Consider the following 23,866-nt stretch of genomic DNA (forward strand, 5'->3'; position numbering starts at 1 on the left):
GCACAGTTCACATTGGATTTGACGCGGCCCATGTGGGAAATAAAATTCGCCATGGAGAAAACACAGAAGGTGGTGGCAAGCGGAGGAATGTACTTTTCTACATCACAGCTAAAAGTGGAGCCCTCCTTCCAATTGGTTAATGGCACCGTGGGAAAACCGGGACCTCTTTGAAATTTAAAGAGGATCGGGAGAGTTTGTGAGGTTCCGACTTATTTTGGCTCTAAAAACTCGTAACTTTTGACTTTTTATGTTCAAGTATGTTTTTCTATAAATGTTCAACTGTAGCTGAAAATAGTTTGTAAGTTAAAAATATATTTTCCATATAATACCAACTATTACCTCGACTCATCCCGTTTTGAAGGTATAACCATGTTAAATTACGTTCTGTGCGTCAAAAAAGCAGAAATTGGAGTGTCCGGCACCGGTCATCGGTGCCGGACACGGGAGCTGTCAGCAATAGATTTCGGGTGCACTGCAGATTGCGAAATGACGGGTGGCGCGACTGCGGATTGCACAGGAGTTAGGGCGCTCGGATGATGTAAACAAACTTTGGCCGCGGGGTTGAAGAATTGAATCTCTAAATTGAATTGGACATCTGAGGAACTAACGAACAGCTTGTGGGCTGTAAAAATTGACGACCTGTAATACAGATGGACAAGATTCTAAAAACTCTCTGACTTTTAAAAAGAGGTGGCGGGGGATTCAAAACAAGTTGATGCTGTACACGCTAAAGTAGGTTTTATAAATGAAGCGGAAAATTTATTAAAAATTAAAAATTTAGAAAATATTGACTCATCAAAAACTAATTAGCAATAAATGTATATACATGAATTATGGTTTGTGTTGTAACGTCACCATCAACTGGTACCCTGGATGTGACCTCAAAATGCCATTATCAAGACGTCATCGACAGGTGCCTCCATGACGTCATCAATGGATGAGTCTATGGCGTCCTCGATGGGTGTCCCGATGACGTGATCGGGGGGGGGGGGGGATTGCTGGTAGATATGGAATTGTCATTTTCTCAACTTAGGGGGATTAATACAAGAGGAGAAAGGTAAGGCCTCGTCTCCACGGGACGTTTTCATAGGATTAGTCCCAAGTTCGAATCGCAGGAATGAAACTTCTGGGATTTTTCCCAGTTACCGTCTCCACGGGACGGGGCTCATACAGTCCTGCGACTAATTTGCGCGAGAAGATAAATTAGATAAAGTCGAGTATTTAACCGGGATTAAAATACTAATTGCACTCAATTGACAATTATACACATTATTTTAACGAAACAAACATTAACAATGGAGTAATGAATAAAATATCGCACAATTCGTTTCACTTCTTCCTCTCCTCTCAGTGGGTCCTAGGGGTACAAGTACCATACTTGGTACTGGGAAAAATATTGATTAACTCAATATTTTTCTCAACTTCGTAAGTGGAATTTAACGCTGGGACAAATCTCGTGAAACGGCCCGTGGAGACAAGGCCTAAAGAAAAAAGTAAAAACATTTAGAGCGAAAAGAATCACTCTCAAAAATGGGCAACCACTGTTTGACCAGTTATTCCGATTAATCAGTCCACTGCCCCTTCTTTTATATAGACACAATTCCCCTTTACCTGCACTTCTCTGTAATATACCGTTAAAAAAAGGCAGCGTTCGGCCCGCAGTCCGGACAAGAAAACTTCTAAAAGTCAAAGTTCTAAAATGAGCCACACGCTTCATATAGGTATTGTTCATATATTCTCGCGGAGCGTCCTAACTCCTGTGCAATCCACAGTCGCGCCACCACCGTCGTTTTGCAATCTGCACCCGAAATCTATTGCTGACAGCTCCCATGTCCGGCACCGGTCATCGGTAACTAATGTTCAGTTATACGACTTTCAAGGTTAGATTCAGTGAAGGTGTAGGTCTTTATACAGGTTCCATCAGAAAATGTACTTTTTTTTAACAGCACGCCAGTCCGTGTACTTTTCTACATTACAGCCAATCGTCAAGATGGTTGCCTTGCCACCATCTTCTGTATTTTCTCTACGTAAATTTGCCGATTGTACATAAGAGCGCGTCCTCCCGCAAAAATGAGTGCCTAAACTAATTCGAAAACGAAGGCAAATACATGCTTCACAAGCAATGGGCTGTAACACTTGTAATGATAAATAACTCTGGATAATCAGACTTCACACAGGTCGGCTACCATTTTGGACCGCGGACCATAAGCTGCATGACCTAACCTCAAAACTACCAATATGGCGATATATCCCTCCCTACTTTCTCTAATGCCATCTCCATGCAGGTACTCTAGAATTGGGCGTGGGACAGATTCCTCAAGGCTCCTTCATTCTTATAGTCTTCGCCAAGATACCATATAACTTAAGGGTTTCTTCTAATGCCACCAAATTAAACTTTTTTAGTACATACACAGTCATGTTTAGAGTTCAAACCTGAAAAACGTTAAAACGATAGTAAAAGATATTTTAAAAAACTTGCTTAAACATAAATTTCTAAAAAGCCAGACGCCCGGACGCGTTACAGGTCGTCGATTCACCTTCGCAAGTCGCGCCACTGAAGATGTATCAATAGACCGAAGCTTTTAAGAATTAACACATGAAGAACGAGTTTTTTCAGTTGATCAATTAATTTAGTATTTACTTAGTTTTCTGTCAAAAAAATAAAAAACCAGCACGAGTTGGCGGGGGAACTTGATGATAAGCTCTTCAGTTCACCGAAAATTTTTAACAGTAATTATGATAATAATTATAATAAAAACAACAAAAAAATCAGTTTTTAACTATTCACTAATTGTATTATTATTCAACTTAAAGAGGTTGTTTCAAAAACGTCGATTTTGGCCCCCCCTGGATTTGGCCCAAACTTTGCTCAGATGTTGTACTAAGTGTCCCCGATGCTTGGGCAAAATTTCAGCCCCCTCGGATAATTAGGGGGGAGGGGGCAGGGGGGGCAAAGTTGCAATTTTTTCAAAACTTTAAAAATCGATATGTCGCGAACGGTTTGAGTGTAAGTGTTGCGGTTTGCGCTGAAAAACGTTAAAAAATAGTCTCTACACGAATATTGATGCTGTTCGCATGGTTGCGTAATTTATCGTAGTTATAAATCGATTTTTTCGATTTTGAAGGTTCGACTTTTTTCGTTTTTCGTCTCTCCTCTCCAGGCGATCGTTGGCTATGTGAATAAAAACCAGTTGAGGTGATTCTCCATGAAATTCTGCATCTACCACACTTTGCTTTACCTTGGGGAAACGATTCATACTTGAGTTATAGCCATTTTTCTGCGCGTTCCCGGTTACGCGCGGGCGGCATATCGGCGGCGCTCCATCCCCCCTGGGCGAGGCAGAGGTTGTTTCACTGCTAGGGCCTTATATTCATGCTGTAGGCTGTAAATATTTATTTTTTGTCCTTCCCCCACCCTTCCCTTCCTATAAATATGTTTTTTATACTTCGTTATACAGGGTGTCCCGGACCACCCGTACCAGGTATTTTTCTCGGTTGGTTTAGGTAGTACGAAGTGGGGGACCGCGGGGTTAAACAGGGAATTGACCCCAAGGTATCCGAATTTCATGGTACCGAAGCCCCCCTACCCTCCCTTGGGGAGTAAAGAGGGGGTCACGATCCCTAAAGTCGGGAGACATTGTGCCTCCCTCTTTTACCCCCCAAGGGAGGGTTGGGGGGCTTCGGGACGCCCGCGCGTAACCGGGAACGCGCAGAAAAATCGCTATAACTCAAGAATGAATCGTTTCCCCAAGGTCAAACAAAGTTTGGTAGATGCAGAATTTCATGGAGAATCATCTCAACTGGTTTTTATTCACATAGCAACGATCTCCTGGAGAGGAGAGACGAAAAACGAAAAAAAGTCGGACCTTCAAAATCGAAAAAAATCGATTTATGACTATGATAAATTACGCAACCATGCAAACAGCATCAATATTCGTGTAGAGAATATTTTTTAACGTTTTTTAACGCAAACCGCAACACTTACACTCAAACCGTTCGCGAGATATCGATTTTTAAAGTTTTGAAAAAATTGCAATTTTGCCCCCCTCCCCCCTAATTATCCGAGGGGGCTGAAATTTTGCCCAAGCATCGGGGACACTTAGTACAACATCTGAGCAAAGTTTGGGCCAAATCCAGGGGGGGGGGGGCCAAAATCGGCGTTTAGGGAACAACCTCTTTGCAAAAACAACGTTATTTTTGGTAGAGTCAACGTCAAATAAAATCATGCACCATTCAAAGCACCAGCATGACAGAGGATCAGCTTTCTTCAGCTTAATAAAGAAATTTGATGTAAAAATCGAGGAACGAGTAGCAAAGGTCGACACCGGCAATGGTCGATTCATGACGGACGGTCCGAGGTCGATGCCCGAACGCACCGAGCCCACTGTCCAAACGAGTACTGACTACTGATTCCAACAATTTATTCATTTTTAAAATGTTTTACCAATATTTAAAGTTCTCGCCTATTTTTGAATTTTGTAACTTAAATGATTTGATAATAGACGTTGTTCAATTTTAAAATTTTTCTTGGTATTAGCTTTTAATGACCCTAGGACCAAAGTAATCTCCATCGCTGTTTATATGATTCATAGGAATATTATTTGACTTAGTCACAGAAGCTAAATATTTCCTGAAATAAGTAAACATTCTCAAAGAGAACCTACTTCAGTAGCATTTGTACAATCTTCAGTAAATTCCTTTTTTTATAATGGTGAGCAACAGTCAAGATTGAAGTATTTATTTGCCGTTTTTAAGAGATTCATCTCTGAATAGAAAAAATCAGACAAGTGCACTGCACAAGTTTGCACTCATTTTAAGCAGGTAACACCCATCTGAGGGAACAGAGTTTTTATATGTTCTCCCCATATTTAACTCCTTTTGCAAAACCCTTTAATTAAGACAATTTATGACCACCTCCTTTCTTTGAACAACTAATTTTATTTCTCGAAAGTCCCACTTTTCTATTTCTGTCAGATCCTTTGATCCTGCTCTCAAGTTTATGATCTAGTGGTAGTTCACTTTGACTTGGGGAAATAGGTGGCTGAAGTCGGCTGGGATAGGAATTCTGGAGCAGCCAGTATAATTCGTGTTTGAATTGTAGGAAGAGTCATAAATATATTTTAGTCTCATGAATCAAGGAGAAGCGTTTTCTGCAGGAGTTCTCGGTCCTATTCAAGCCCTAAAATATTCCATGATGGAAAAAAATACAGTTATGTTACCCTTCATGAGAAACATGTACTATGCAAAAATAAGTAAAGTACTAGCTGGGAAAGGGATGGCACTGTCACGGCTTTCACATGATGGATGTCTGCATTGATTCGGTTGCGCTGCTTCCCACAGACAACCCACAATCTCCATCAAAGAGAGAGGAGCTCTTGAGCCCTTTCAGTCCTCTCTTGATGGGTGATCAAGTTCCACAGGACAACGGATGCTGAATCACATGATTTAATTCCCTCCAAATTTTAACTCTCTCCAAGCCTTTCAGGTTCTGCATAAACTATAGCATGCATTCATAGTCCATCCTAGCCCTGGCAACACTATCAATATTTTGACCGTCAGTTTTGCGCACTGTAGGAGTAGGTCATTGGCCTTAGTCGTGTAACGGCTCAGTTTCAACCAAGAAGCTGCTTGACTTTGAGATATTTTCGCAAAAATTGGTAAAAAGACCAGGACTTTAAACTTTAAAGACTCCGCGAGTGTAGAACAATAAAGTCCTTAAGGGGGCTATGCTTTGAAGAGAACGACTATTAATTAGAAGTATTCGGTTTAAGCAATGAAGGAAAAAAGGATTGAAACAGAGGAAACTGTTTCAGTCCTAAATTCCACACATCCTTCGTTTGCTGAAACGAGAAAAATATAGATGCTCAAGCATTGGATTGAAAGCAACTTACTGCGTAGTAGATGTGAAGATCTAGCACAGTGCAGTCAATAAAGGGTTTTACCATCGAAAAAACCTTCAGTCCATGGGATCGGAGATCTTCCTCTCTCTGTATAATACAACCTGCCATTCAGGATTCTTGAGACGAAGACAAGCTAGTTTCATCTGCATTTTTCATCAACTTGGCTCTCGAGAAACCTTAATGATCAGATGAAATGATATGGACCTCATAGTAGTGAATGGAGATAATCTTTATGATTTGCCAGGACTGAATTTTTTTCCAAAAATGAATTTTCCTACTGACCCACACGAAAGTCGTAGAATGTGTACTCAATTAGGGCCCGATGAGGAAATCAACTAATTTGTGGAGACCCAAGCGTCAAGAATAGTTTACAACGGAGAGGTTTCGATTTACTTCCACCGTTCCAACAAAAAACGGCTGGCTGGACAAAAAATTGCTACAAGACATAGACTACTACGTAAATAATTTGTTCAACATTGTGCAAAAATTTATTCATTCCAACGGTTCCGACATTCAAAAGTTTAAAAATACTAGTAGATTCGTAGATGGGTCATTCCACGTCAACTGTGCCAGGCTCGGAACCCGATCCCCTCCGATTTGGTTGAAAATTGGTATACGAGGTCTTTACATCATTCTAAGAAACTAGTTTGAAGGGTTTTCCCATCCGACGTCCCGTTCGCGAGATATCGACCCCCAAAGATGGGGTGAATTTAAGCGATATTTGAGAAAGTCCATTTCAGCGTTTCTCATTTTCTCGACTTCCCTCTTTTTGACTGTCCATGGTGAGACTCTGCATCGATCCACCATACTTTCACAAGTAAGTGTTACCACACCAAATTTTCATGTAGATTCAGAATATGCCATCGAATTGGACCTTAAAATGATTTAAATGGCCGTTATTTAGGGTTTTTTAAAATTTACTTTTTTTCGCCATTCAATGTTCAAACTGAATTATCTAAAAAAAACTGTCTCTCCGATTTTTGATTTTTTTCCTACTTCAAGCTTAGGATATATGTATACTTTTGGTTGATATAATTTTTTCAATTGCCATTGGACGGTTTAGGGCCTAAAAAAATTCAAATAAGCCAAGAAAGATCTAAAATTGGTCAAATAGACGATTATTTATACGTTAATTCAAATACATCGAAAATTAAAACTTCAATTATTGATAATTTTTTCCCAGTTCAACTCTAGGATGTACAGGGTGTTTCAGACCACCCGTACCAGGCCTTTTTCTCGGTTGGTATAGGTCGTACGAAGTCGGAGACCGCGGGGTTGAATAGGGAATTGACCCCAAGGAATCCGAATTTCGTGGTCCCGAAACCCCCCCACCCCCCCTTGGAGGGTAACGGGGGGGTCACGATGCTAAAAGTCACGGTTCCCGACCGAATTGCGGATAGATCGCATCAGAATTGAAAAGCACGGAAAATTTCTTGTGAAATTGACCCCTAAAAATCCAAAATCGGACCATCCAAGGCCCAAAAATGACCCCCTAAAGAGGGGGACAGTACCCCCCTCCATAATTTCTCTTTGGTCTCAAAATTGACGTAAATTCTCCAGAAAAAGACGGTTTCCTAGGTAATCGACCTCGAGAAATCCAAATTTCATGGTCCCGAAGCTCCTCTAGCTCCCCTTGGGGGGTAAACGGGGGGCCAAATTTTAAAAATCGGGGCTCCTTTCCGAATCGCAAACTGATTGCATCCAAATTGAGGAGCAGAACACATTTACATCTTAAGTGACTCCTAAAAGTCCTAATAGACCACCTGAACGGCAGAAAGTAACTCCCTGAGGAGGGGGGCTTCGCCCCCGCCAAAAATTTCTCAAGATTCCTCTTTGGTCGCAAAATTGACGTCGATTCTCCAGAAAAAGACGGTCTCCCATGTAATCGACCCCGAGGAGCTCAAGGAACATGAAATTTAGAGTCCTCGGGGTCGATTACATGGGAGACCGTCTTTTTCTGGAGAATCGACGTCAATTTTGCGACCAAAGAGGAATCTTGAGAAATTTTTGGCGGGGGCGAAGCCCCCCTCCTCAGGGAGTTACTTTCTGCCGTTCAGGTGGTCTATTAGGACTTTTAGGAGTCACTTAAGATGTAAATGTGTTCTGCTCCTCAATTTGGATGCAATCAGTTTGCGATTCGGAAAGGAGCCCCGATTTTTAAAATTTGGCCCCCCGTTTACCCCCCAAGGGGAGCTAGAGGAGCTTCGGGACCATGAAATTTGGATTTCTCGAGGTCGATTACCTAGGAAACCGTCTTTTTCTGGAGAATTTACGTCAATTTTGAGACCAAAGAGAAATTATGGAGGGGGGTACTGTCCCCCTCTTTAGGGGGTCATTTTTGGGCCTTGGATGGTCCGATTTTGGATTTTTAGGGGTCAATTTCACAAGAAATTTTCCGTGCTTTTCAATTCTGATGCGATCTATCCGCAATTCGGTCGGGAACCGTGACTTTTAGCATCGTGACCCCCCCGTTACCCTCCAAGGGGGGGTGGGGGGGTTTCGGGACCACGAAATTCGGATTCCTTGGGGTCAATTCCCTATTCAACCCCGCGGTCTCCGACTTCGTGCGACCTATACCAACCGAGAAAAAGGCCTGGTACGGGTGGTCTGAAACACCCTGTACAAGGTCAGACTATTAACACTTCTATACTTTAACCAATCGATTAACGGCCTGATGGAAACAGGAAACCGACCGAAAATGCTCAAAATTGACGCAAAAAGACGAGTTTTCACATGGTAACCAATGTATTTCATGAAAAGTCACTGCAATTTCCAATTTTCTCTCTCTACTTCAACCCTAAGGTGTATACTTCCGAGTACTAAACACTTACTAACGTGATTCATGGGTCACGGATCTATCCGGAAATGGAAACCGGCCGGAAATGCTCAAAAATGACGGGAGAAGGCGATTGATCACATACAGTCAGGGGGCGTGTGTTCGAAAATTATGTCCCGTGTGCACGTGAATCTACGACCCAAAAAGCACGAGAATCGACACCTCTCTCGATGCTTTGTGCCGTTTTACTAAAATTTCAAAATTCAGCCGCCATCTTGTTTTCGGTGCCTTGGCATCAAAATCGGAAAGTCCACCGAATATTTTCTCATTCTATGGACCAAAATGAAGAGATTATGCCATGGTGGCATCTTGCATCGCACACGTGGCGCACATCTATTGGCATGGAAGATATTTTTTGGGGGTTAGAATAACAATATCAAAACCAACTCGTTTCGGCGAACGTTCAAGATGTCGCGGAACCATTCGATCCGTTGGCTCCGAATCGACGACTGACCTTCTTTCGAATTCGACTTTTGCCGATGTCGACGATTGAACTCCGGCAGAATAATGGTGCGTAGATTCATTTGGCGTGATCTTAGCCAGTTGATATGATATTCCGCATTCCTGATGTAATTTCCCTTCAAAATGTGAAGGTGTCTGTGGAGGCCTGCAATAGTCCCCCATAAGAGCTTTTTTTTTATGCGGATCGCAGTGGAACGCGATGAACATCGGTATTTTATTATTCCGTTCCTCAGCGTGATCCAAGCGTTCCAGGTGGATCAGGGTGGAACGCTGGATCGCTCTTCCGAGGTGGGGCGAGCTCGCGATCCACTGTGATCCTAACCTAATGCACGGAAGTTGCCGTCCCCAAAAAATCAAAACAATAACAAATCGAACCAAATTCCAAGTTTGGATTTTTTTATCACTTGAAACACTTGGATCGGTCCGGATCGCTCAGGATTCCGATCCAGTGCGTTCCACTGCGATCCACCCTGATCCGCGATAAAAAAAAAAGCCCTATATTGAACCCAGCCTTACGGCAACGTTGTCATGAACCGTGCCGCACACCATCCGCGATAGCGTTGCAGCAAATAGGTTGACAAAACCTTTCCGAAACGTTCGTGCGGAATGTGTGGAAGACCCATAAATCCGCGACAAGCTTACAAAATGGTTTCCTTGACTTATTTTTCTCGGTTTTAGAAATTATAAATAATAAATTAATATCTCCCCCCCCCCCCCCCCGGAAATTGGCCCGGGGTTTTTCCCCATGGGATCAATAATGGCCCAAGGGGTAAAAAGTCCCCATGGGGAATTCAACTTCCCCCATGGGGAAAAACCCCAGGCCAATTTCCGGTGGGGATTCATTTTTAAAAATCCCATGGGACGGTTTCATAAGGGATCTCCCACACCGTTGCGGAAGCGTCGCCGCAGAAAGTAACGGACGCGATAGTGGCACTCGCGGTAAGGTTACCTCAATGTTGTCGTAGCACTCATGCGGAAACAATTCTTAGGAAAGGGGTTGGCCAATCTCGTGCCGTATCGTTACGGCAACGCTGCCGTCGTGTAAGCATCCGGTATTGCCGGAAACGTTGCTGCGGTAACATTTCCGGTAGCTTTACCTCATTTCCACGGCAAGGTTACAGTAATGTTACGGTGGGGTTTTTCTTCTATATGGGCCCGAGTGATATACATGAAAATAGTATTTCAATTTGGCAATATTGCAGGGTTTTGAGGGAGGTAGGCTCAATGTCTGTCAACAGACGCTTATTTCTCAGCATTGCTGGAGAAATTCGGTAAATATAAGACCCTGTTGGATCAGCATGATAAGGAACTCAAAGAAACTAAACGCACTCTTCACAGATATACAGAACAACTTGTACATACAGGTGTAAGAAGAGCAACAAAAAGGTTTTACCTCTGTTAAGATTAATTTTTATTTTATCTTCATCATTGTCGGTTCGATCTGAAATCAGAAAAAATAAAATTATGACATGACTTACTATGATTCATACTGAAACCTTGATTAAAGTAAACAAATTGGTTTTTTGCTTTGGGCCAACATACAGGGTTATCCAAAAGTCACCTACCACCCCTGGAACTTTTTTCCTAAGGGTGACACTATGCTACGCCAACGGTGAATTTTGTAACACAACAGGAGCGACAATTAGGTTGGGACAAAGACAAGCAGTTTCCATGGCCTCTTATAGGGCTGCTGCTGAATAAGGACATCCATTAGATTAAAAACAAACGGTTTGAAAATCTGTGTCCAGATATGAAACCTACCAATTCTTCAATTGAGTTTACGATAGAAATTTTAGCGCAAAATTATCTACTGTAAAAACTCCCGTAAGATCCAATTTAATTGAGGGTATAAAGAGAAATGCAATTAGACAGTTTCTCTCCCCATCCACCAATCGAACTACTTACCGCTTCGTGTGCATTACGTTTTTTCATGGACCATCGCCTATCTACAGTTTCTGTATCGTTTAGTGGTGCCATCTGGCTGCATGTATTGACCTATAGGGTCTTGCTGATTTGGAGCTAATCAAAGATTGACATTTGTCTCAACATACGATAACTCTGTTCTAGAAATGCAGAAATGACTCCATCAATTTGACTGGATTTGCTCACCAAACCTTGCACAAGAAATACAAACTTCGGAAAACATGCCGTTACATGATATATTCAATCAGTACTTAAATTCTTCAGCCCAATATAAAACTATGCTTGGATAGAGGAGAGATGATAAAAAACAGAAAATCTCTGAATGAATAAAAATTGAATTTTAGCATGCGTTTTTTTCCCCCCTTTGTGGGAGAGAAGTAATCGGCCGTCGAGTATTACCAACTGTTAAATGATAGATTTCACTTTGGCTAGGTTAGTAGGACTAGCCGAAAGAATGTTTAAGCACATCCCCGATGCAAAATATCCCCTAGGAGGTTAAGAAATTCAGCAAAGGAGGGATTACAAATACCAACTAAGTTAATATGAGAAAAGCAGAAACTAACATCTTAGAGCTCTGGTCCTAAAATGTCTCCCCCGGATCATCCAGTTTGTCGAGGCCATGATTTTGGTTCTAAATTATTATTAAAGAAATGAGAGACTTCAGCGTAGAGTAAATAAGTACACTGACGATGACAGTTCTAACATTACCGCTGCTCGATCGAAAACTTTCAAAGAAACCAGGCAAAACAATGGTCAAGACCAGTAAGTTGGGAACGATTAGTAAGCGCACGTGAAAGATATCAGCATATCACAGAAGAGAAATTGAACACAACGGAAAACACTGCAGAAGACACTAGCTGCTGGGAGCTACCAATGAGTTTTGAGCCGATAGAGGATAGACTTGAAGTGCTTGAACACAAGAAAAAACAACTGATTTCACTGATTTACACACTGTTTACACATCTCATTTTTTGATCTTTGGTCCATAGAATAATAAAGCTAACGCCTATAGAAGGAACACTCGCGTAAGCGGCCGTTGTGACTCTCGCCTGTTGTGTCCAGGTTTGGTTAGGTCTAGAGTCCCTTTATACCCAGAGTTAAGACAACCATAGAGTACAATAGAGTCGCAAAGTACTGGATCGCCGATGAAGTCACTTTTCGAGACTGTTTTGTCCATTTCTCCGGAGACTAGTGTGCGGCGACTAGCGATGACGCACACGCAGAGACTCGCGCTCAGCGCTCCCCACTCCCGACAGTCCCGACTCGGCTCCGTTCGTCGGCTAGACACACACTGAACCAGCTAAAATAAGTAGGCCGGTAATAAGTCTGAAATTGAGTCCATATATGAATATTATCTCGGAGTAACATACATTAATGGATTCATTATGGCTTTGAATATCTATTTCAAGCAAAATTTGCACAAATTAATACCGATGGAATTAAAAAAAGTCGAAAAAACACAAGCAGTCGTTGATTTCTCCATAAGCCACCGTGTAAAAAAATGCCGGTTGGTTCACACTTGGTATAAGTCAGAAATTAAATTCCTATATGAATTTTATCCAGGAGTAATATACATCAATGGATTCATTATGACTTTGACTATCTAATTATAGCAAAATTTGCACAAATTAATATCGATGAAATTAAAAAATGTCGAAAAAACACGGACAGTCGTTGCTTTTCCCGTAAGCCGCCGTGATAAGAAATGCCGGTTGGTTCACACTTGGTATAAGTCAGAAATTAAATCCCAATATGAATATTATCCAGGAGTAATATACATCAATGGATTCATTATGGCTTTGACTACCTTTAAATAGCAAAATTTGCAAAAATTAATGCTGATTGAATTATAAAATACCTAAAAAACACAAGCAGTTCTTGATTTCTCCATAAGCCGCCGTGTTAAGGCCTCGATAGACGATCAAATTCCCGAACAAATTCCGATCAAAGTAGCATCAAAGTGTCGGGAGTCATCAGTCTGAAATTCATTAATTTGCTTCATTTTAAAATGAAAACTTGACAGAAATGTTTCCTGTGGCAGGAAATGATGAATGATGGCACTCCGGTCTGATCTTACTTTGATCAAAAAAGTGCGGCCCGTCAAAATTTGATGGTAGATGGTGACCACCAGTCATCAACATGTCTACTTTGATCGGACTTTGTTCGGAATTTGATCGTCTATCGAGGCCTTTACAAAATGCCGTCGGGTTCGCAAATGGTTCACTATTTTCGGAGCACACGCGGCTCGGAAACGCCTGTTCATGGATTGGCTTCATCGCCGCTCCAGTACTTTGCGACTCTATTGTACTCTATGAAGACAACTCACTTTTGGTTCGGCTGAAAGTGGCCTAAAAAAAAATCCAATTCTGATTGGTTCTCGCTCATGGAGGCCGAAACGAGTGCACCAAGATGGCGGTACCTCGAATGTGAACAAGAATAATGAAAATATCACCTAATTGTGGTTTATCAAGAGTAAATTGTCATTTCCATCGATCCAAAATGAAAAGAGAATAAGAAATTATTCACAAACCAATCTCATTTTCTTTTTAATTGATCAATTTGTTGATGTTGTTGTTTTTGTGTGACAGACATCGCAGGATTCCTGATCCTTATCCCTCAATATCGTTCGTTTGGGTGCACTCGTTTCGGCCTCCATGGCCAGCCAAGGCCGGCTGCCAGTTAGCTGATAATCGAGTTGTCTTAACTCTGGGTATAAAGGGACTCTAGTTAGGTCCCGTTGCCCTATACTTTTCTGAACCCGCCAGCTCTTTGCAAGGTTGTCAAATGTAATAGTAGGGCCCAGCTAATTGCAGGGTTGCCAAATGTAATCAGTGGTGCCAAAGAAGAGTCTAATGTTATGTAAGTGTAAAAGTCACTGCCACAGAGTAAAAGAGTTTGAGTATCAAAATTAATGTAACGAAAACGATTTCCACAGCCTCGTCGTGCTCATGCTGGCCAGATGACTGATAAAATCACATGTGATCAGCTACAGTTAGAGTGTTACAGTTGGCTATTGCCGCCATTTTCATTTCTGAATGTAAACAATACCCGCCAGCTCCAGCTCAAGAGCTCCAGGTCCCTGTTCTTCTTCTTCGTCACGAAATCTGCGAGAGTGTCCTTTCTATAGGCGTAGCCTTATTATTCTATGCTTTGGTCTGGCATCCGGGCATCCGACCAAGATCCATCCATATAGGTATAGGTCAGTCAAGGCGGATAAAGAATGGTGGTCGCATTTCGTACCCTCTGGACGTCACACGGTATCGGGTACATCGGGTACATGGGCTGGCCGAGGCCGGGGGGGCCGACTCAACCTCGGATTGCACGGCATAACCCGTACCCTCCTGACGTCACAACGCTTCAAGATGGCAGCCAAAATCGAAATGCGACCACCATTCTTTATCCGCCTTGTAGGTCAGTCATTGCGCAGATTTCCCCGCTCGGGGTAAGCCCCTTTCCATTGGCTCGTGACGTCAGCATTACTGCCGCGAAAACCAGAAAAGTCGGAAACAATGCTTTTCTTATGGGAGAGAGCAAATTTTTCTTAATGAATCATTTAAATTTCTTACTTTTAAATCCTTTGAAACTTTCTGTGTGTCGAAAAGAACGTTTAGACATTAGCATTCAGGGTTTCGATTTTGCCGAATTTGTGTTCTTTCATTTTTACAGTTTACTCTGCATCAGCCATTTTTACACGCGAATCTATACCACTAGATGGCTTGTTACATCGCTGACTTCAAAAATCATTTAAAAATATAAAAACGCAAATTCAGCTGAATTGAAACCCTTGACGCTACCCATGTAGCAGGACTGAGATCTTGATGGGTGATAAATTGCCGATTTATCACCCATTTATTGGAAACGATAATATTGACAAATAATGGACATATTTTTGGAATAAAATTGTCATTCAATTGCAATTTTATTTGTGCTAATTTTAATGTTGAAGGTATATTGCTATTTTAATGTCATTTTTTACGGCGATAAGTTATGAACTTATACCTAATACTTTTATGTAAAAAATACAATTTTTCAAGATTGACGATTAATTGGCTGCTCATGGATGAATTGCCTGTTACTTACAATTAGTAATTTGAGACTGAAACTTCAAAATATTTAACTTTTTCGGAAAGTTGCAGTACATCAATTTTTTTATTATTATCATTATTATTGTTTCATTATATTATTTATGTAAAAATTATTTTGACTTTTCGCGCGGGACAGTAAACACGTCATTATGGACGGCCATCTTTAATAGCGTTCGAAGGTGCCTGTCTGTACGGTCGTACCTCCTACCTCGGTTGGGCGTTTGAGTTTAGCAGAGATTCACTCTTGGCCCGGAAGGCTAGACTTACAGAAAATCCTGCCGCAGATCATCAGTAAGCGGGAGCGTGACACCGATGCGCGTATGCTCTCAGCTCTGGTGGAGAAAGAGAGAACTTCAATTGCACTTATGTATTAGCAATTTTGACTGTAACTTCTGTCTGCCGCCAAGGCTCCGTGGTAAAGCGCTCGCCTCCGGGCCGGAAGGTCCACGGTTCGCGCCCCAGTAGTGTAATATTTTGACGTCATTAAATTACACAATATGTCATAAATGCCGCGAGTGGCCGTAAAGAAATACTTTTTTCCATAAAATAAGAGTGAGGCGTGCATTTTTGCGCACGTAATTGAAAAGGGCTCCTCTTGCAGAGAAATCTCTGGACCTAGGGTGTAAGGCCCTAATCTTACGTAGACCGTCCAATAATTTTTTTTAGAGGAAAAAGCAGACCCCGAAGACAGAAATAAATGTAACATTAGTGGGCAGTATAAACAAATAAATGTAAGTATGCCTTTACAAAGGGGCCGTCCGCAAATTACGTACCTAATGCACTTACAGGGAGCCGGGCGGGGGTCCAGAGGTGCCTTACCTATGCCTATACGTAAGCAAACGCAAAAATTTTGTTTCTTCCAAATTCCGTTAATTTAAAGACTTACTAGTCCAAATTTCGTTTTTTAGACGTTTAATGTTTTTCGGTTAAAATGTATATTTTCTGAACTTTTTGAATTAAAAAACTGTTATTTTTTCAATACAACTGCTATTTTTCATGATCTCCTACCAGCGATTAGTAATGTTTAAAACAATACCGATTTGTTTCAACACCATTTTTTTTATTAAATTATGCATTTAAACGATAGAAGAGGGGGGGGGGGGGGTCATAAAAATCGGAAAAATTGCCTTTCGTAATTTATGGACGGCCCCAAAGAGTAATTTTGAAATTTCCTATTAGTATTTATTGTATTCCTTACGCCTACGGTCGTTTTACTTCGAATTCCGTACCCTATAAATAAAAGAAGAGCAATTGTGCAGATTTTTCTTTTACATAAAGGGACGTTTCACTTTAAAAGATTCCGTCTTGGTCCGCAGGAGTTTTTGTCAGCCCTTCCTTCAGAGCTCAGGGGCTGAATCTCTGCCTGAGGCGAGGACTGACAGAAAATCCTTCTCCGGGTGCGGAGTGCCTAGAGTCTGCAGAAAGGGAACATCGATGCTCCCGACTGCGCACCAGACAGTTTGCGATGGAAATTCGGCAGGATTTTTTGTAAGTCCTGCCTTCGGAATTCAGGAGTGAATCTCTGCTGAACACTCGACTCCCTCGGTTGTCGATGTCGATGTTGTGTTTTTGAGTCGGTTAGTCGGTTACAAAATACAAAACCAACGTAATAGATGATGTGAATTGGTCATTTGTGTGTTAGTTACGGCAATTTTTCGGTTGAGTGTATCTAAGATTCAGAAATGAAAAACACCAAGTATCTTACTGTGCACGTGCATGCACACTATCCCAGTTGGTGATTTATCGCTCGCTTATTGTGGTCGTCGTCAATAACATCCTAATGTGCCTCATGTTAACGTTGTCCACTAGTAACTGCTCAGCGCAGTGGCCGTTTTATTCTGTTTTAAGCCGTAAGCTGTAAGTTACTTAGAATGAACTCATTTCTCTTTCTTTATGCTTTTCCCAAAATCGCCTGTGAATATTGCAAGGCCACAAATGAGGTTAGAAATGCCTTCATATGCATCTCGTCTCAAATAAGCAGATGAAAGACCACTTAAAATCAACCCATCAATAGTTATGGACTTCAGTTCACGTTATTCGAGGTACTTTGTTTAACATTCCTTGTAAACAAGTAACAGAACTTCCACTGGTTATTTTCTTGGTCCGACAACCAGTCAACCACTTAGAGGTGTAGTCGTATAAGTTGGCCATTGTTTACTTTCTTTCGGTTTGCAAGCGTATCCACATGAAACCATTTGAATCTAGCAGAAGCCAAAACGCAAGCTTAGATAGGTATTTTAATACTTCCAAGCCTTGTAAAAATTAAATTTTTAGCCGCACATAAATCACAACCACATAAATGTTGCGGATCATAACTGATACGTAGTTTTTTTTACGATACAATCATGAGCCTGATATTTTTAAGGTGGATAGTAGCGAACACCGCTTTGCGCAGAGGCGTAAATTCTTCGACGGCGCTCACAAACTGAAGTTCACATAATGGCCAACTTATCAATCAACTTCTTACTCACTGAATGAATAGAAAAAATAACCAATCCGTAGTTTTAAAGTCGTGTGATTTTTGTCGTACTGTGAAATCAGCATGAAAACTTGGCGATTGATTGTTTTCTATCGTTCACAATTCATGTTGAATTCACCGCGTAAACTAAAAAAACTGTGAGTTGAAGGATCAACAAAGTCTTCTTTGTTGGCTCCGCTCGTGTGGTTGTCGAATTGATAAGACCAAGCTTAATCAAACATCCATTGCCGCTGACTGACCCGCTAACAAAAAGCGAAATGAAAAAAGTCATAACGCAATAGTCTAATGTGTCTGTAAGTGTATATTGGGAAAAGCACAGAGATTCCAGAAACATATCATTTTGCACACTGTTAAAATCCATCCTGAAGCTACACAACTCAACCACATTGAAATGAGATGTGTAAGCACTTTCGTATTCACCACTTCGCGTGAAAATATTATGAGGATGCAGGGAGTGAGTATACAAAAGTTCTACAGGTCAGACAGCTGTTCGTATAAGAATTTTAACGACTTTTGATTGATGATAAAATTGCCAAGCAATCAAATGTTGTTAATCTTTATTCGCAGTTGAACAGTACACCAAATTATGAAGAAAACACTGGAAGTTAGCAGTGAGTATATATCCACTATCATATCTTTTTCAGCAAGTTTCAACTGAACACTAATTAGAATTATTTTAAATTGGTGTGAAATCTTAAATGTTATTTTACCTGATGTTGGCAGCGTTTGAATCAAACTCATTCAGACTTAAGATCCATGTGAATTTTTGTTGTAATTATTTGTGTAAATTTGTCAGGTTTATGTCTATCTTAATGGAGTGCTGTAATGGAGCTCTTGTCTAATGGCAAAATTGTATTTTTAAAAATTGTGAGAACCATTGAAAAATTCATCAAAGTGTATGGTGGTACCTTTAATTATTTTTTCTATAACCTATTTCTATCTGTAAAAACTGAAGTGTCCATCATTACATTGACAAAGGACAAGCAGCATCCAATTTTAAATTTTCATTTCTATTTTTGAACAGCGAACAAAGAATGCGTTTTCTCTGTCAAATTTCCTGTGCGGAAGGTATCCTCTCCCCTTAATGGGGCGCAGAAATAACCTCAAGATAAGCTCCTGAAATGAAATGTTTAAAAATAAAAATACGCTAATCAAAATCTTTAAATACTACTTCTTAGGGGAGAGTAGAAAGGATCAGGGAAAACGATTATTTTAAACATTTGTGCTATTATGTAACTGCATGACATTATCTTTTCAGAGAGTTATTTTACTTCCATTTTTCAACTCTAAGTAATAAACCTCAATTCTCAGTATTCTGTGCAGGTTTTTCAGGGAAAAATTGTTTTCAACCTGATCCTGAGGTCAAAAAAAAAAAGTTGAGATGTTGATGGTTTATTGCTGTTTTATCACCAAAATATTCCAATTTCATTGCAATTCGATTGGCAATAAAATGGACAAATAATTGGTCGACCGATGATTCCCGGATTGGTCGATTATTGGCAATAAATGACCAATAAATGACCAATCGATGGAAATCAAATTGGAATAAAATTGGAAATAAATGATCAATATATTGGCAATCATCTTTCAAATTTTGCTACATGGGTAATTTCTAAACGTTCCTTTCGACACTCAGAAAGCTTCAAAGAATTTAAAAGTAAGAAATTTAAATGATTCATTAAGAAAGATTTGTTCTCTCCCATAAGAAAAGCATTGTTTCCGACATTTCTGGTTTTCGCGGCAGTAATGCTGACGTCATGCGCAGAAGATTCTCATTTGGGTTTCGGGAATGACTGACCTATATGGATGGATCTTGCATCCGACTAACTCAATAGCTATGTTTATGCGAGCCTCTTAACCTGACTTCAATCGAAACCTGAGTTTGAAACCAAGGTTCAAATCACGGCATAAACGATACGAAACTAACGAAATGTAGGTTTCCGAAATTTGTGTTTGAAACAATAGCTACGTTTATGCGAGGCTCGAAACCGGGGTTTCATGAAACCCGAGTTTGTAATGCAAGTTTCCTCCGTCGGGTTTATGCGGGCGCTGTAACCCGACTTTCGCGGGAAATCAAACTTTCCGATTTTGGCGCTGTTTATGCGCATATTTTCGATTGAACTTGAATTTCATGTTGGCGCCATTTTCACAAGCTAAGCTATACTTCATTTTTCCACTATGAATTGATTCAATAAATTATTAGGTATTACTCTTTTAACCTGTGTATGTTCAATTTTTCCACAATATATAAGCGGAGGCTTCATCTTCACTAGAAAAGCCTTTACTGACTTTCTGAGCAACAGTTGGAAAAATGACAGTAGATGTTTAATCATTTCACGTTCATCTTTAAAATTGAATGAATACCTAATCTCAACAACCCTCCAAATCATGCTCGAGCTTATATTCTGAGTTCAGAAAAGTTACCATAGGTAATTTTTAGTCATGTTAAAAATAATTATGGCAGGCGCAGAAATTCATCATGTTGTTGATTGAGCTTCTAATGATCTTACAATAGGTACTTAGATATAGGCATTGAAAGTGTAGGAGTGCTAATCCAGTAAAGCACCGCACTTTCACTCCATGCTGTCGTAAAGATTGTGTGTCTGCCATTATTGTAGTGAAACAAATAAAGAATCGGGATATACTTATGGGAATTCCTCCTTCAAGATATGATCAAAATAAGCAGATATTGATAGGTCAACAATGTATCGCTGAAGCAGAAGCGTCTAAATCCTCATGAGGCAACGGGCGGTGACAATCTCAACAAACTGGTGACGCTTCACAAATTTTGAATTTCCACATTCCCAGAGACACGCGCTGAAATCCTGTTTCTCACCCCTCTTTCCGACTGCTCTCCGAGTCCATGAGCAAGACAGGAAGAAAATAGGCAAGCTACCTACCACTGTTTGCCTACCTATGTGTGTTTTTCTTAAACTTGATTTTCAAAGGTGACTCATGTAAAGAGCAACTGACAAACAAGATTTCAGAACCTGCCATTGCATTTCACTAATCTAAGACACAAACCCAACCTTACCATTGATATTCTTTCGCTTAGACTGTATATTATTCTCCCACTGAGATTCGATATGAACTCAATTCAAAAATCCTTCTGAATTTAATTATTCAGGTAGATTGGAATCTGGAGCTCTCAGTCTATCTGTAAAGCGCATTTACTAACATTCACTGCTGTCACAAGATATTTTTGCACAGGCAGAGCCACTTTCCACAGTTGATGCATCTCTAACGCCAAAGCTCAATTATGACAAGTGGTTCAACGACCAAAAATTGTTACACGCCTCAATAAAAACCTTATTCTTATCTCAAATTGAAAATCTTGGATCACAGAGCACTCACCGAAGAATCTCCTTCCTTCTGCATCAGTATGAGAAGAGTGACGATACTTTGGAGCAATAACTTTGAACTAGTTTCAATAAATGATGGCTTCAGAATTTGAGTCATCATTTACTAGAGATTGGATCAAAGAAATAAGTCAGCAGGTCACGGTTGTGGCTGGAGTCACACTTCCAGTAGGACAATCAGGAAATACGTACACGGATAACACACAAATTCAAGAGCTATGCAGCTCTGATTAGATCAGATTTTAGATTTAATCGGTAGATTGAAATGAAAAAATTCGGTGCACTACTTAAAGGGAAGCAGGGTGCCTTATCAATTGAAATCCTAGGCAAATCGTGCGGATGCAGTAAAAAAGTTCTCTGCAGATGATGAACTGGTAGGTAAGGCTATTACTCAATTGTAGCCTGTAAAGCTCTTTGCTTGCTTTGCTTCTGTAGTCATAAAATGTTGATTAGAGTTGCAAGAATTATCTGAAAAAGCAGTAATAAGCCTGGATTCCATCTGACACTAAACACCTTCACTAGAAAATAACGTCCTACGTTTAGCTAAATAAGGATAAGTAAGCCACATATAACTGAAGGAATCACGTAAAAGTGCTTAAGCAACAATTGTAGTAAAATTATGATTGTAAAAAATGTTGAATAATGGCAAAATTAAAGCTAAATCGTGGGATAAGCACCAGCGTCACCAGTTGTTTACGAACGTTATGATAATAAATCCGCCATATTGCCGATCGCGCACCTGAAAATCGCATTTGAAGTCGAATTTCAACTAATTTCAACCTCCGGTTCGTTTATGCGGAGTGCGAAAACCTAGTCTTTAGTGTAAAATAAGGTTTCAAACACAAATTTCGGAAACCTACATTTCGTTAGTTCCGTATCGTTTATGCCGTGATTTGAACCTTGGTTTCAAACTCAGGTTTCGATTGAAGTTAGGTTAAGAGGCTCGCATAAACATAGCTCTTATTTTACACTAAAGACTAGGTTCTCGCACTCCGCATAAACGAACCGGAGGTTGAAATTTGTTGAAATTCGACTTCAAATGCGATTTTCAGGTGCGCGATCGGCAATATGGCGGATTTATTATCATAACGTTCGTAAACAACTGGTGCTTATCCCACGATTTAGCTTTAATTTTGCCATTATTCAACATTTTTTACAACCATAATTTTACTATAATTGTTTCTTAAGCACTTTTACGTGATTCCTTCAGTTATATGTGGCTTACTTATCCTTATTTAGCTAAACGTAGGACGTTATTTTCTAGTGAAGGTGTTTAGTGTCAGATGGAATCCAGGCTTATTACTGCTTTTCCAGATAATTCTTGCAACTCTAATCAACATTTTATGACTACAGAAGCAAAGCAAGCAAAGAGCTTTACAGGCTACAATTGAGTAATAGCCTTACCTACCAGTTCATCATCTGCGGAGAACTTTTTTACTGTATCCAAACGATTTGCCTAAGATTTCAAGATAAGGCACCATGCTTCCCTTTAAGTAGTGCACCGAATTTTTTCATTTCAATCTACCGATTAAATCTAAAAGAGGGTTATTCAAAATCGGCGATTTTACCCTACGCTTGGATTTTGCCCGGAGTTGGATATGTTGTTCCCTATCACAAGACACGCCTTTTTCCGGCATTGGCAAGTTCACCCGAAATTTTTCCCGCGCGCTACAGCGTTGCCAAGTTGAAAACAGGCAAATTCCGTAAGTGGCATCAAAATTGAGCTATGAAGTTGCGGTTTTAACGAAAATTCTCTAAAAATTACGCACTTTTAGGAAATGACCATGTTTTTAATGTCGCATTAATTTTAACATGCATTATTGCCAAATTTCCGATTTTTAAATTCGACAAATGTTACATATCCGCAAATACCCAAAAAAGCTATCTTCAAATTTGAATAAAAAGTTGTCTAATCGATGGTTCGTTCGATTCCGCATCCATCGATATATTATAGCTCGCTGGGAAACTTTTGGTTTGCGAGATATCATCATTTTTGTGAACAGCTTTATGGAGCGACGACGCTTTTTGAGTCCGGGCGGATAGAAATTTTAGCCTCCAAAAACACCGGGTAGCATTAATTCCATGGTTTCCTATGTAATTTTTGGCGCTGAATCCGAATTTGACCATTTCATAAAAAAATTGTCACCAAGATGTTGCCAAATTTGGCAAAAATTGCTTAAAATCGGCCTTTTTGGCGGATTATAGCCTGTGACTTGCCAGGAGTTGATCAGACGACAAAATTGGTTATTTCCACAGTTAAAACTCGTTAAACTATCTACAAGCTGAGTCAAATTCTTTCTGCTCACGGTAAAATTAAACGCGCGACAAGCAGCAAACTGAAAAAAGACACCAAAATTGGCGCTTTTTGCGGTTTTTGTCGTAAGTTTCTTGTTTTCCGATTAAGAGAATGTTTCTTGATTATACTAATGAACAACATGAGCAGAATTTAATAAAATTGAACAATAAAATAAGATCGGACATATTCCAATGTTGCCAAGCTTAAACAAAATACTTTAATTTTCGCTGGTTTTTTCGATATTATTGTCCTATATTCTTTGTTCACCTCTTATTTTTAAATTTTATAAATGTATCTCTCTTGCAAAATAATACACTTCTGTAGAATAATTTAATTTTCAACTTAGATGTATACTAATAACTAGGGTATTTAGTTCAGAGAGGAAAAATTCATAAAATAGTGAGTTTTATCGAATCGTGTCAATAAACCACATTTTGAAACAATAATGGAAAATTTTCTGCTAAAAATTAATGAATAAAATGTACTCCTGAGACTGACTTCACTAAAACAGGACAAGACGCATTGC

General features: G+C 40.1%; 1 protein-coding gene across 3 annotated transcripts in view; it reads right to left on the reverse strand.

Annotated features, from left to right (window-relative positions):
* The window catches only part of rictor (rapamycin-insensitive companion of Tor), an 83,038-nt gene extending 70,870 nt beyond the window's left edge, over positions 1 to 12,168 (reverse strand). Inside the window, exons 1-2 of one of the 3 annotated variants that reach the window (XR_002009247.2) lie at positions 11,685 to 12,168; positions 10,592 to 10,639 (exon numbers count right to left, since the gene is read on the reverse strand). Coding sequence is in view for 2 of the 3 variants with exons in the window: in XM_019049161.2 (XP_018904706.2) it covers positions 10,592 to 10,639; positions 11,685 to 11,742 (106 nt within the window). In the remaining variant the exon portion in view is untranslated. The remainder of the gene's footprint in view (positions 1 to 10,591; positions 10,640 to 11,684) is intronic. The other 2 variants (XM_019049161.2, XM_072300685.1) reach the window with 2 other exon arrangements.
* Positions 12,169 to 23,866: the final 11,698 nt, after the last annotated feature.

The sequence above is a fragment of the Bemisia tabaci genome, chromosome 1 (assembly GCF_918797505.1).
Source record: "Bemisia tabaci chromosome 1, PGI_BMITA_v3".
Classification (NCBI taxonomy): domain Eukaryota; kingdom Metazoa; phylum Arthropoda; class Insecta; order Hemiptera; family Aleyrodidae; genus Bemisia; species Bemisia tabaci.